Raw genomic sequence first — 14,378 nt, 5'->3', positions numbered from 1 at the left:
ATTTGTGAAGAATTTCACCATGAAATAGAGAGTTTGGAACGTCAATGGGTTGTCCTAGAAAGGGAGAACATGTATCTCTGGGGTCCCTTTCATACTGATGTTCAAGAAATAGCTGCTACTGTGACAATTCTAACCCTGTGTGTGGTCGAAGGGGCTCCTCTGACCCCAGCCCACAACAAATGTATCACAGGATGCTTTATTTAGGAAGTTAAATGAAGTGCATATGTATTTTTTAAATGAAAAATATAAAATCTGCTACAAAAAAGCTGAGGGAATTCTACGAATAGGTGGGAAGTAGTTTGTGGGATACTGAGATACCTGCCACAGCTTTACCCTATGCTAAGGTGACATGAAGGACGGAGAGGAAAGGCCAATGATGAAGACTGAGCGATGCTGCCATGCCCACCACAGCAAAGTGGCCAGTGCCACACATGCGCCCCACTGGCCAGGTGTGTGTGGAGAGCAAATTAATGGAGGAGAAGAAGGTGCCAAGATAAGCAGGAAACAGGAGAGACTGAATTCTACAAAGCCCAGCAGAGTTTAGGAGAAACACGAGGCCTGGGAGCAGGCACATGCACTGGCCGTGCCATGATAGGAGAGAGGACGGGGTGGACAGGCAGAGCTGCAGAATCAGAACAGGCCAGGGTGCATGGTCAGGACACAAGCACAGGCTGTCCAAACCGCCATGGGTTGTCTGCAACTCCAGACACCATTTCCGTGCTCCTCACAGACCCGAGGCCCACCAGCCCTTGTGTGTATTTATTTATTTATTTCTGTAACAGTAACAGCTGCACTTTGATTCCATCCCCATGCTGACCAAGACTCTGATATGTAGCTGGGGTCAATGGCAGTCTGCAGGTATCATGGGTTTCATGCAGTAGAGAAGCCAGACCTTGAACTTGATGAGTGTGTGACGTGAACCAGAGACAGGTGCACACCACAGGATCTACCTCTGGTCTCTGAGAAGATCACGAGGAGCAAAACAACTGTTCCTTTTCTACTTCATATAATCAACCTAATTGTTAGTTTCCTAAAATAATGCCTTATACCTGGATCACAGGTGCTAGTGTGGGATGGTCTTAGCTTAGCTCAGTTTACCCACCTAGTGTGAAGCGTATCACTTGTGAAGGTGAAATACAGTTTCATTTCTTAATTGCCACTAATAGCCCTATAATAAAGGCAGAACCTGTCAGCTAAACAAATAAACAATTAACTTGTTACTGCCACTTAGTGAACTGTTCTATAACAAGCTTCCCTTGTGTAATTCCACACCTGGCTAGCTTACAAATGGGATCTAAACTACAAAAGATGATGAGATGTAGGTGCCTTCCTCCTCGAGAGGAGGGAAGCCTTCAGGCTTCTGCTCCTGAGGTCTTTACAGAAACATCATGGTGGCTTCCTGTGCTCTCTTTCCTGGTCCTATCACCTGAAGAACAACAGCTCTGCTAAGCAACCATAACGCCTAGAAGTTTTCAGGATCATCTGAAGTGACTGGAGAAACCCACATGGTATAAGGCTTCTTCGGGAAGGGCACTCCCTGGAGTCCTGGAAAACCAGAGGGAGATGTTAAAAGCCATGCAGCGTGTGCACTTACATCTCCCATTCAGGTTGTGTGTGTCCATGAAGGAGAAAGCCTCGTCGCAGTTGGTGCCTTGCTCAGCGTAGCTCTTGTCCATGGAGTTCACCATCACGGTCATCTCCTGCCGGGTGCTACTCATAGTCTCCTTCCGCTTCCTGGCTAGTTTCCTTAGGACAAAGAGTGCAATTATGTAGACATTCATGTGAATGGAAAATGGAGCTTTGGCAAGAGTGTGCTGACCGACGTTCAGGAATAACTTCTATTGAATTAATGATATTCATTCATACAGTGATTTCTGTATGTCAGGTACTACAGACAGAGATGAAAAACATCCACTGCCCAGGCTTAGAAAAACCACAGCCTAAAACACCGTGATCCTCCTACCATAAACTGAATTAAAATGACCAGTGACCCTAGTACAACGCCATCATAATCTGCTTTCTGCTACGCTCCTAGAGTTACTAACATTTTACTAAATGATTGTCTACATTGCCATATTCAGTGTCAATGAGAAGATTCTCCCTAGTGAAAATTTGCCAAAAAAACTAAAACAATCCAAGGGTGAATCTAAAAGGCACACCGTAAAACTAAAGAACAGAATTAGGAAGGAGTCAAGTATAGCTGAAGCAGGTGCATAAAGGCAGCAGACTATGAGCCTACTAAGGACAGAGGAGCTCAGGCCTCAGAAGAATTGGAGGGGCATGTCCTGAATTCTCAGAAGACTATGACACTAGACCAACTCCCCAAAGAATCCAAACCAGTTTCCCATCAAGCTTTGTCAGCTCCTACAGAGTAGAGGTAAAAATGTCCTGTTGCTGGCTTCTCTGGCAAGTTTAGCAGGAATAAGTCCTCACTGTTCCCCTCCCTTGGTGGAAGAGAATGCAAAAAGGCCTAGGACAACAGAAAGACCCCTGATTCTTTTGGAGACATAAGGTTAATTCTGGTCTCTGCCTCCTGCTCACTGACCACCAAAAACTCATAATCTAAAATTATGGATACCTGTACAAAAGCCATAAAAACCCAAGGGAAACTAACATAAATAAACTGATAAAACAAAATTTTATAGATCTTACTACTGCAGGTTGTTTTATGCACCTAAGACAGGCAAGAATAGAATTAGAGATGCTTAAGGAGAAGGTATAAAGTGAGAAAATATGAGAAGACCACAGACCACAACACCATAATATCAAAGATACTATGTCCTAAAATACTCTGATTCTGCCTGAGCACCTAGAAGCATTTATAAAAGAAAATGGCAACTACTTCTAGTAAATCATCTTGACACTAATTGACTTGGGACACAGCAGTATTTAAAATGAGCCACATAACCAAAATCACACCCATACTAGGTGATTGCTAATGGAATGGAAGGCAGTGACAACATTAGACCATACGGATAATTTTTATTATCATTTCCAAATGACACATAATCCAAATGCCTTCTTGCCCATAGTTACAATAATCTTTTAATTTCATACTTCGAAGGCAGAAGGGTTTCATTAATAAGTTGCCCTTTTGGTTACTAAAAGTTGTTGGGAAAAAAAGCTACATTTTTAAACAGACAAATGAAAACCACCTATGCTATCTCTCATAGTGTTAAAGATTTTGAAAGTTAGGCCAGTGTGACTCCCCTGGGCACTAGCACCCCTCCCTTAGCACGGTCAGACCATGATGTTCTCCAGAACCGCCCCTGCCCCTTTTTCCCTCCAGGCCTGATAGTGTGAGAGCCAGAGTCTGGATGTTCTCAACAGGTGTTCTGGACAGAGGCAGCAGCAGGCTCCATCTCCATAGCTGCACTTGCAACAATATATTTTCTCTTCACTTCCGGACCTGCCAGCTCAATGGAAAAACATTCTTAGGCCAGGTCTCCCCAGGAACGCTGAAGTGGAGGATTGAGATAATTAGCTCCACAATTCAGGCAAAATGCCTGTTTTTGCTTGAATTTCCTTCATTTGCGTTGGACTGATTAATGCAGATAACTGCCTCAATATTCTTTTTTATTCTGCCTTTTAAGAAAGGCATAGTCAATGTTACCAGACTTCTCTCTTTGCCTTTTCTTGCTTAAATTCCTCTAATATTAAAGGTTAGAAAATGACAGCTAACACGCTGCTTGCATTGCTGTTGGCAGGAGTGGTGGGGGATGGGGGTTGTATGCTCCAATAAAAGCTAAGCTTATACTGAAAAAGATCTTTCTCCTTTCTGATCCTCCAAATGTGTGAACTAATTGCAGTGATATCACATCAAACACTTCACTGTTGATCTTAAAGCACAAAAGAACCCCATCAAGGACTCATGAGTGTATGCTAAAATCCAAAAGAGGTCCAGTTGGAGACCTGCAGATTTAAACTCATACCCATAAGCACAGACTCTATGTCCATGAGCCTCCTTCAAAACCTGGCTCTCAATGTCCTCAGCAAGCCTACCTGCATTAACCCTACCCTTTAACCACATTTGTACTTTCATCAGGTGTCACAAACAGAAATGTCTCACCTGGGTCAGGCAGGTAATGCAAGTGAGGGAAGCTGGTGTAAGACGAGAAGGAGTAGGGGGAACTGGGGAAATGGAGAGGGATCAGCAACTCAGCTCCTACAGATTGATGCACCATGGAGGTCCCAGTCATTGAAAGTTTTAGGAGAAACCAGAAATCCAGATTTTATGTCAACTCTTCATTTTTAAGTGTTGTCAAATAATTCAAACCTAAAAATAAAACATCACATGGCCCAAATAAAGCAGTTTGTGGGCACTTCTGTTCTCCGTGAATAACAGCACTTAGAAATGTCCTTGTACGGGAAAGGAAGGGAGTAGAAACTAACATATAGGACACAACTACGGTATGTCAGTACTCTCCACGTTATCTCACTTAAGCCTGGTAACCTTGTAAGAGTTATTCTTACTTCCTGTTTTACAGATGAGGGAACTAAGTTTCAGAGAAGTAACTTGTCCAGATGGTGGAGCTGAGATTGGACCCTTGATCTCTCTGACCTCAAAGGTACTGATTCTAGAACAATGTACTGTCCCTAGTATGGTATTTCATTAATTTACATTTCCCTATAAGTTTCATTATAATTATCAACAAATTGCTTTCAAGTATGTATACTGTCATCCCCATACTAAATACTATGCTTTGAAAAAGTTGGGTTGATATATTAGTGTCTAGCCAAAGCTTTACACAAAGCTGGTGGCATCCATATGCGCTCATTAATTTAATTAACCATCATCATATCAAAGCATTAGTAAGGAGAGTTTTTTGACAAGTCATCTATCAAAAGTAGCTTGCTTGGTTATGGAGATTTTGAGTCATTGTTTGGGTTTTCACTTGTTTTCATATACAGCTCAAATGCTCCTGTTCATATTACAGATGGTTGAGGAAGGTTGGGTTTAGAATTCAGGCTCAGTTATGACTGGATAAACTGGAGCTTATTTCTCTCTTTTTCTTTCTCTCTCTTTTTGAGCCTTGTGTTTCAGACCATTACTTTTTTCCCAAGTGAAAACTTTGAAAACTATCAGAAAAACTTTTTGAATTTAATGAAATTAAGTGTTTTGTGCAGAGAAACTCATAAAGTTGAAACAGGTTTCTTTGTAGTCTTCTCTAAAGACACAAGTAAATTTATTTTCCATTTTGATTTTTAATAAATGTTTTGCCTAAAATTTTTCAATCTCCAGTCTCCAAACTTGCAATGCATGAATCTCACAGGCCCTCAGTAATTAAAAAAAGGGTTCTTACCAACATCTATAAGTAGACATAAAAAATTAGAGAAAGGACTTGTGGTTTCCAGTCTGGCACCAAAGAAGCATGGAAGTTATCACTTTGTCCTGACAACAAGCAAAAGCTGGAAAAACTGAAAATCAACAACTCTTCTTAGATCAATCAGAACTGAGGTCACAGAGCAAACCACTTTCCCCAAAATTAGAGAGACCAAAAGAAGAATACAGAAAAATCATAACTCACTAGAGCAAAAGTCCATGAGAAACTTCTGTGAGAACCAGTACCCAGTTAGGAAAACCTAAACTATAATTGACAAAATGCTGAAGTCTCAGTGCAGATAAGTCTGAGAGTTAAAAACCCCAGGGGGACTAGCTTAAGAGGGCCTCCACATTTTTGTGAGTTTTACCTTCAAGAGCTCTACCAGGTTTTCACAGTGAAGACTGGAGATAAATCCCCTCATGCTTCCAGGAGGAGGAGGTGAAAAGTGGCCACTGTGAAATATGCCAGAGCACTCTGTTCCTAACAAGGCCTGCCCTGAAGAGAAACTACCAGAGCCTAGGCTGTCAGAGTTTTATCAGAGCCTAACCACACTGGAGGATGGGAAATACCCAATTCCAGCCCATTTCAGCCATCCTGTCTCACCTAAGGGCAGGGGTGAAGAGGGGTACTGAGAAGCCTTTGTGAAATTCACAGACCAGAGGCATAGGTTCACTAAAAGACTAAGACCTAATCATAGGATTGTTGAATGTTGCCCTGCCCCTCACACCTTACCACCACATTATTAAAGGCCTATTTATTCCAGTTCCTTTTACTCAATATGTCTATCAAGAAAAAAACACAAGGCATGCTAAAAGGCAAAAAATACAGTTTGAAGTGACACAGCTAGACTCTGATATAGCAGAGGTGTTGGAATTAACCAACTGGGAATTTAAAACTTAAAACAAACTGGGGATGAAAATGCTATGGGCTCTAATGGATAAAGCAGACAGCATGAGAGAACAGATGAACAGTGTAAGCAGAGAGATGAAAATTCTAACAAAGAACCAAGAAGAATGCTAGAGATCAAAAACACTGCAACAAAAATGGAGAATGCTGTGGTGAGCTCATTAGTAGACTGAACATGGCTGCAGAAAGAACCTCTGAGCTTGAAGAAACCTCCAAAACTAAGGACCAAAAAGAGAAAAGACTGAAAAAAACAGAACAGAATATCCAAAAGCTGTGGGACAAGTACAAAAGGTGTAACTTATGTGTAGTGGACGTACCAGAAAGAGAAGAAAGACAGGAAGGAACAGTAGAAATATTTGAAGCAATCAATGTGACTGTTCCCTAAAATTAATGTCAGACACCAAACCACAGATCCAGGAATCTCAGAGAACATTAAGTAGTACAAATGCCAAAAAATCTACACCTAGGCATATCACATTCAAACTGCAGAAAGTCAAAAATAAGAGAAAATCTTGAAAGAAGCCAGAAGGAAAAAACACCTTAGCTATGGAGCAGCAAGAAAAGAGTTACACTGGACTTCTAATCAGAAACCATTAAAACAAGAAGAGAGTGGAATGAAATATTCAAAGCACTGAAGAAAAAAGCCACGAACCTAGAATTCTACATCAGGTGAAATTATCCCTCAAAAGTGAAGGAAAAATAAAACTTGTCTCAGACAAAAATTGAGAGAATTTGTTGCCAGAGAATTTGCTGTCTTGCAAGAAATGCTAAAAAAAAAAAAAAAAAAAAGTTCTTCAGAGAGAGAAAATGATACAGATCAGAAACTTAAGTCTACATAGAGAAAGAACAAACCTTAGCAAAGGAATTAGTAAAGGTAAGATTAAAAAAACTTATTTTTTTATTCTTAATTAGTCTAGCAGTTAAAAGTTTGTTCAAAATAATAATAGTAACAAAATATTCAATAATTATAGCTTATACATATTTGAAATAAATAAAAGCAATGATACAAGGAACAGGAGGGAGAAAAGAGGAATACTTTGTGTTATGGATTGAATGACCCACCAAAGCTCGTTGAACCTAATCTCCATTGTAACAGTGTTAAGAGAGTGGGAAATCCTATTATGGTAATTGAAAAGTGGGGCCTTTAAAAGGTGATTAGATTCAGAGGACTATACCCTTGTGAATGTATTAATCCATTGATGGTTTAATGGGTGGTCATGGCTTTGGCTCTGATCGATTTGTAAGGAGAACAAGTACACATGTTAGCTTTCCCTTGCTCAGCCACTTGCCGTGTGATACCCTGTGTCACTGTAGGGCCACCATCAAGAAGTTCCTCACCAGATGTGTTCCCTGGACTTTGGACATCCCAGCCTCTGAAACTGTAAGGAATAAATTTAATTTTTTAAATAAATTTCCAAGTTTCAGATATTCTATTGTAAGCAACAGGAAGGGACTAACACACTTCGCTATTGTAAGAGTTTGCACTACCTGTGAGGCAGTATAATGTTATTTGAAGGTGGACCTGGATTAGTTGGCCTATTAGAATGACCAAAGTCCAAACACTGATAACATTAAATGTTGGTGAGGATACGAAGCAGCAGAAACTCTCATTCACTGCTGGGAGGAACACAAAATAAGTACTGGGAGACAGTTTGGCATTTTCTTACAAAACTAACATACTCTTACCAAATGATCTAGCAGTTGTGCCCCTTGGTATTTAACCGAAGTAGTCGAAAACTTATGTCCACACAAAAACCTGCATATGGATGTTCACAGCAACTTTATTTATAATTGATAAAACTTGGAAGCAACCAAGATGTCCTCAGGTAGGTAAATGGCTAAATAAATTGGGGCATACAGACAGTAGAATATCGTTCAGTGCTAAAAAGAAATGAGCTATCATGCCATGAAGGGATGTGGATAAAACTTAAAACTGAAAGAAACCAATGTGAAAAGGCTGCATACTGTATGATTCCCACTAAATGATGTTCTGGAAAAGGCAAGACTATGGAGACAGTAAAATTAATGGCTGTCAGGGGTCAGTGGAGAGAAAAGAACGAATGGGTGAGCACAGAGGATTTTCTGGGCAGTGAACCTATTCTGTATACTATAACGGAGGATACATGTGATAGAGTTGTGAAAACCCATAGAATGTTCCACAACAAAAATGAACCCTAAGGTGAACTATGGACTTCAGGTGATAATGTTGTGTCAACACAGGTCCATGAAATCTAATAAATGTACCACTGTGGTATAGGGTGTTGATAGTGGGGGAGGTTGGCTGTGTCTGCGATGAGGGGTTATATGGGAACTCTGCATTTTCTGCTTAATTTTGCTGTGAACTTAAAACTGCTTTAAAAAATAAAGTCTATTAAAAATGCAATACTGTTTGGAAAAAGAAATTCGAGGGAAGAAAAAAAAAATACTCATAGCCCTAACATGGCCAACTAGAATAAAGGTGGGAAGAAGAACAATCCGGGATGAATTCAAATTAAAGGAATGCCTCTTATCCTTCACGCTTATTATATTCCAATATTTCCCTTACATTTCTTTCTTGGAGTAAAAATAAAAAACATGGAATGAAGGTAAAGGAAACAAAAGAAAACTTCTCGGCAAGTTATTTTGTACGAGACGGATACGAATCACAGCCAATAAAGCAAACATGGTGAAAGACAAGCTCTTCAGCAATGCGTCCTACAGAAGAGCTAGGGGACAAATGGCCGCCCCTCACGACAGCAAAGTGCAGCATGACTGGAGGGGAAGGAGGGACAACTCCTCCTCCAATTTGCCTCCCTGAAGCTGAACTGAGAGGCAACTGAGTGGGCTGGAAGGACACATTTGCCATGGCACCAGTGGACTTGAGGGGAAAAAATTCACAGGTCAACCCTCAGTGCGGATGCTGCCCCCACTCCTGTTCCTGGCCCCCCGGGTTTTGTAGGACACGGTTCCCGCAGAGCCTGACTGCCCCAGCCTCTCTTACACACCCTGCCTCATGGGTTATGCCAACAGGCTGAGACTGAGAAAAGACTGACTAGCATTGACCCAAAGATCAGTGGTTAGCCATAGAAAAGGTGTTTTCTTTATAAAATAATCCTTCATCTAAATACGAAAGGGATGGCAAGACACAGAAATGTAAATCACATATAGACTAAGAGTGAAAGGGCAAATAAATGGCTTTCTGGTCCTGGCTTCTACAATTAAGCGTGTGCTGAGACTTAATTAAGGGCTGGGGTAGAAGCTGGAACCAAGAAGACGTATTTAATTTTGCTCACAGTAGGGATGAAATTGTTACCGGTTGAGTCAAACACTGTGTACATTATACCAAATTGCCAAGATCCAGTTGAATAAACCTAAATGAATAAAGGGCTTTCACCTTAGAGATAGATCTGTGAGAATTACCAGATAATGTTGTTTTTAAACTTAAAATTTTAAGGAAAAAACACCATGATCTGGCATTATTTCAACTCAAAAGCATTAGCGCTACAACAGCTGATAGAAAATCAGTATGAAAATAATAATTACAAAAACTTATGTAGGACTTCCGATAAGTCAGGCACTTTATGCTCCTTAATTCCTTTAATTCTCATTACAGCACAGTGAGGAAATTACTATTATTATCCCCATCTTAGAGAGAAGGAAACTGAGGCACAGTGGTATTAAGTTGTCCAAGGCCACATGGCTAGAAAAGAACTTTAGACATCGGACATTGTTTTCCTATGTTGAGAAATCATCTCAGCAAAACCGTCACTGGCACCACTAGCCAAACTTTATTGGTTGCTTAAGTCTGGACACTGTAAATAGAGGCTAGTTTACTTCACCCGCTGGGAATCTAGCTGCTGACCGGGGTAAGTGTTCTTCTAGCATCACTAGGAGGTCCACTCCATCTGCCTCTCACAGACAGAGCGCTACGGAGGCCACTCCCCACCTGCCCAGGGCTTTCCGTTCTCCATCGACTAGTCAATAGGCACGTGTTTGCCTCAATTTTAAGACAAGTCAAGATTTTGATCTTTGTTGGGCCTTTATTTTAGAGTTTATCTCTTGACCATGTGATGAGATAGAATGATAGGCTGACAGGCTATCAGGGAGGCTGATAAGTCTGAAGGCAGATGACAGAGGAGGATAGACTTATTTTTCTGTCCTGCCCCACTGAGACGTATATACAGATTTTATGAGCATATCACTTTAGGCTGCAGCTTTATCTGGGGTGACCTGGTGGTAAAGATGCCATAGAATGCTTGACTAGCAGGTGGGTATCTGCAAATGAACACGCACCAGGGCAAAAGAAGCCAAGAACCGTGTGGATCTCTTTGGCAAGTAGCTGTCGGGATCTCTCTTAGTACGTGTGTGTGTGTGTGTGTGTGTATATATATGTATATAATATGTATATAAAACCATGTATATTTCATATTGAAGAGGCTCAAATAATAGAGTCATATTATACCAGTTTAATAAAAAGTAGTCTTTCTCAAACCTACAGATTGAAAATAAAATATGTGAGAACAGTTGGCTTTCTTTACAAGTTGAAATTACATGTATTACAGCCTATGATCACTTAAAAGTCATGACACTAATGTCTTGTGTGACTCTGAGATGACAGTCATTATTATCATGACATAATAAATAAGGGGATCATGATTATTATATTATTTATTGCAATAAAATTCATGGAATCCTAAGTTAAATCAACACGTGAGAACAAAAATAAGTCTAATGTCCTCATATATTAAACAATTTTTATTTTTGGAACAAAAAAAATTAAGACTAGAGCCTGCTCTTTTCTGGAAGGAGCATGAGTACGTGAAGCTTTTTAACAGTGGAGTGTGTTTGACTAAAAGGAAACTTTTCCTCACCCTTGAATTCTAGAGGAATCCCTGATCAGGAAGCATTACCTGCACATGCTCTGGGAGCCAACAGGTGCTTCAGTGCTTCTAGGCGTACCTTACCTGTCAGCTGCGTGAGGATAGGGCTTTCTGCCTCTTTCGCTCACTGGACATTTCTGTCCCAGAACAGTGCCTGGCACATGGTAGGCACTCAACAAATACTTCTGTTCGTTCCTATTCTTCTGATTGCCTGAGTAATCATACCTTATTTCCTAATTTTAAAAAATATATGATGAACATAATTGGGTGTGAGAGAGAAGCAGAGCAGGCAGACAGACACTGACTCTGGTGCACATCTAATGCTTCTGAGGGTTCCTGGCTCAGTGCTTGGTGACGCCACACACACCTAATGGATTAATCCCATGGGCTACTGCTTTGCGAGTTGTTGAAAGAAAAGAAACCTGGAAGTTAAAAATACCTAACCTTTTCATGGATGTAGATATTTTATCTTTGAATTTTTCTAAGTGATAAAGCGGGATTAAAAAAAAAAAACAACTTTTTTTGTAACTTGAATTTAACATTATTCACATAACAGCTTTGGAGGAAAAGCCTTTGGGTCGATCCTGAAATGCATTTAATTATCACCCTCCCTCATTACCTGCTTGGGCACCTTCCCTACTTCCCTAGGTTATCTTCCCTACCAAGGAAAACTTCCTGTGAGCCCTGTTTTTCTTCCTTTCCCCTCATTCTCTACCTGGCGTGCATGCCTGGAGGGTGAGAGCTCCCACTGGGTAACAGGTTTGACTGTGTTTTAAGCTGGACTCTTCGGCACATCTGCTGCAGCAGGTTCCACAGAAGCACACACACACTCTGCCCTCCAAGATCCACCTGCAGAAAAATCCCTCCCTACAAAAACATCCTCCATTTGGGAATAACTCACAGCTCATGTGAGCACCTAAAGTAATTTCACAAACCAGATGAAGATTTTTAAACACTAAAAGAGTCAGCCATAAAAATAATAGATGCAGTATCTGTCATCCTTAGTAATATTTTGTTTAGTTTTATTTCTCATATCAGGGCAATATGAATCCAGAGGGACTGGAACTGGCGATGGCACAAGAAATATGAAACTGGTACAATCCACAGTAGAGCAAAATGGGAGTGAAGTGACATTAGTGATAGCAGTCCCCACTCACAGTCAGCTTATGCTGCTGAACTTCTTAAGTGCACATTATCTTGAAATTTAATGGTTTCAAAAACATCATTCGGCAGCAAGATTAAATTGGTCTACTGTTGTCCCTCTATCAGACTATAAATACAAGTGAGAAAGAGAAATTTTTATGCATGTCTTATTGGAATAGTACCTCCAATTTCCTCTTGATGTTTGTCAAGCTCACTAAAAAATCTTGGAATTCCTCTGTCTAATAAAAACAGGCAACCAACCAGTGTTAGCATACAGGAAAATAGGGACCCAATAAAAATACATATTCTTGATTCTAACTTAAGAACTGTCATTATCATAAAATTCAGATGACCCTTGGATGTGCAGAACCAAGTTTTTAAGAATCTCATAAACACATAGGATGAAAAATTTTACAATCATTTCATTCCAAGGTGAAAATATAGCTGTGGGCTAATTTAGGGAAGAGCAAATATAACCTGTTGCAGAAGGGGCCCTAGTAACTAGCACAGAACACAGTAACTAAAACAGATTGCTCCAGATGCACAAACTTGAGCCCAAGAAGGGATGCCCCTCTGTGGAGGATATAGATCTCACTCAGATTGGTCCCCTAAAGATGTCTACCTCTTAATCTTGGAACCTGTGAATATATCTTATGCTACATGACAAAATGGAATTGAGGTTGCAGTTAGAATCAATGTTGCTAATAAACTAACCTTAAGATAGGTAGATTCTCCTAAATCAGCTGGTGAGCTAGTATAATCTCATGGCATCTTAAGAGGCAGAACAGTAGGTCAGAAAGATGGGGGATGCTCTCAACCCACCCTTTCTGGCTTTGAAGATGAGGAAGGGGCCACAAGCCAAGGAATGTGGGTGGTCTCTAGAAGCTGGAATAGGCATGGGAATGTAGTCTCCCTCTAGTGCTCCAGAAGGGAACACAGCCCTGCTGACACCTTGGTTTTAGCCAAGTGAGACCTATGTCAGACATCTAACCCATAGGATTGTTAAGATAATTGTGTTGTTTTAAGTCACTAAGCTTGTAGTATTTTGTTACAGCAGCAATAGGAAACTAAAACAATGGAATATAATCAAACAATGTCCAGAATTTTAATATTTCATCACTTATAGGCATTGCTAAGGTCATTTCACTAACTATTTGGCATTTCTATAACACCTATTTATCTATTAACAATTCTTCCAAACATAAGCCTGCATTTTCTTATTAACCTAGCCTAAACAATTGTCATTCTACTGTCAAAAATACCTTTTCCCCCTATGAAAAATATAAAAATCACACTTTAAAAATCTTTACCTCTGATTCTAAATTTATATGTTTCTGTTTTTTATAGACATAGATCTCAAAGCAAACTAGATTTATTTTCATACTTTAAGTATACTGGTAGTGAAGGTTCTTAGTTGTTAAAAATGTGAAGAGCAAACAATTGGGCCTTTATCTGCCATTTATTTATTGTGTATGTATGTGGGAAGGTGGGGGGTGGGATGGGAATAATTGGGAACAAAAGAAATTGCTTTTTTAAAATTAAAATTAAGTCTCAAAGGTATTGCCAAAGTTGTACTAAGTTATCAGAGTTGATGAATTTATGTTTTCCCACATATTCACCAACATTTGCTATTAGTTACAAAAATGTTTGCCAATCTTATGAGTGAAAAATGGAATCTTATAATTTGTTGATTTGCATATACCGGATTATGTGTGAGGTTGAACATCTTTTCAAAGTTTCTTAGCCGTACATTCCTATCTTATAGTTGCCTATTTATATTTTATATCCATTTTTCTATTGGGTCGTTTGTCTTTTCTTATTGATGTTTACATATTTTTTGTATTTAGGCCACTAATACTTTGACATATAAATATTAAAAATATTTTTTCCTGATCTATAGTTTATTTTAAATTTTGCTTATGGTGTCTTTTGGTATGCAGAAGTTAAAAATTTTGGTGTATTCAAATTTATCAATTATGTCTATTACGGTTTCATGGTGTTCCCTACTGGAGGTCATAAAGATTTAGATTTTACCATATACCAATGGCCCTTTATCTTCCTACTGAACACAGACAAAGGAGATGAGTCACACGCGGGCATGTCAGATACAGCGGAAGGATCATCCAGACAGGAGAGTTGATGGTGG

At 39.8% G+C, this 14,378-nt stretch overlaps 1 protein-coding gene across 4 annotated transcripts in view; it reads right to left on the bottom strand.

The window, feature by feature from the left end:
• PTPRM (protein tyrosine phosphatase receptor type M) overlaps positions 1 to 14,378 on the bottom strand; it is a 784,215-nt gene that overhangs the window by 162,201 nt on the left and 607,636 nt on the right. For all 4 annotated transcript variants that reach the window (XM_063077465.1, XM_063077466.1, XM_063077467.1 and 1 more), the window contains exon 15: positions 1,595 to 1,746. In XM_063077465.1, the coding sequence (XP_062933535.1) occupies positions 1,595 to 1,746 (152 nt within the window). The remainder of the gene's footprint in view (positions 1 to 1,594; positions 1,747 to 14,378) is intronic.

The sequence above is a fragment of the Cynocephalus volans genome, chromosome 13, assembly GCF_027409185.1.
Source record: "Cynocephalus volans isolate mCynVol1 chromosome 13, mCynVol1.pri, whole genome shotgun sequence".
In the NCBI taxonomy this organism is placed as follows: domain Eukaryota; kingdom Metazoa; phylum Chordata; class Mammalia; order Dermoptera; family Cynocephalidae; genus Cynocephalus; species Cynocephalus volans.
The sequence above is the reverse complement of the archived record's forward strand: the minus strand, read 5'-3'. Positions and strand labels throughout refer to the sequence as shown.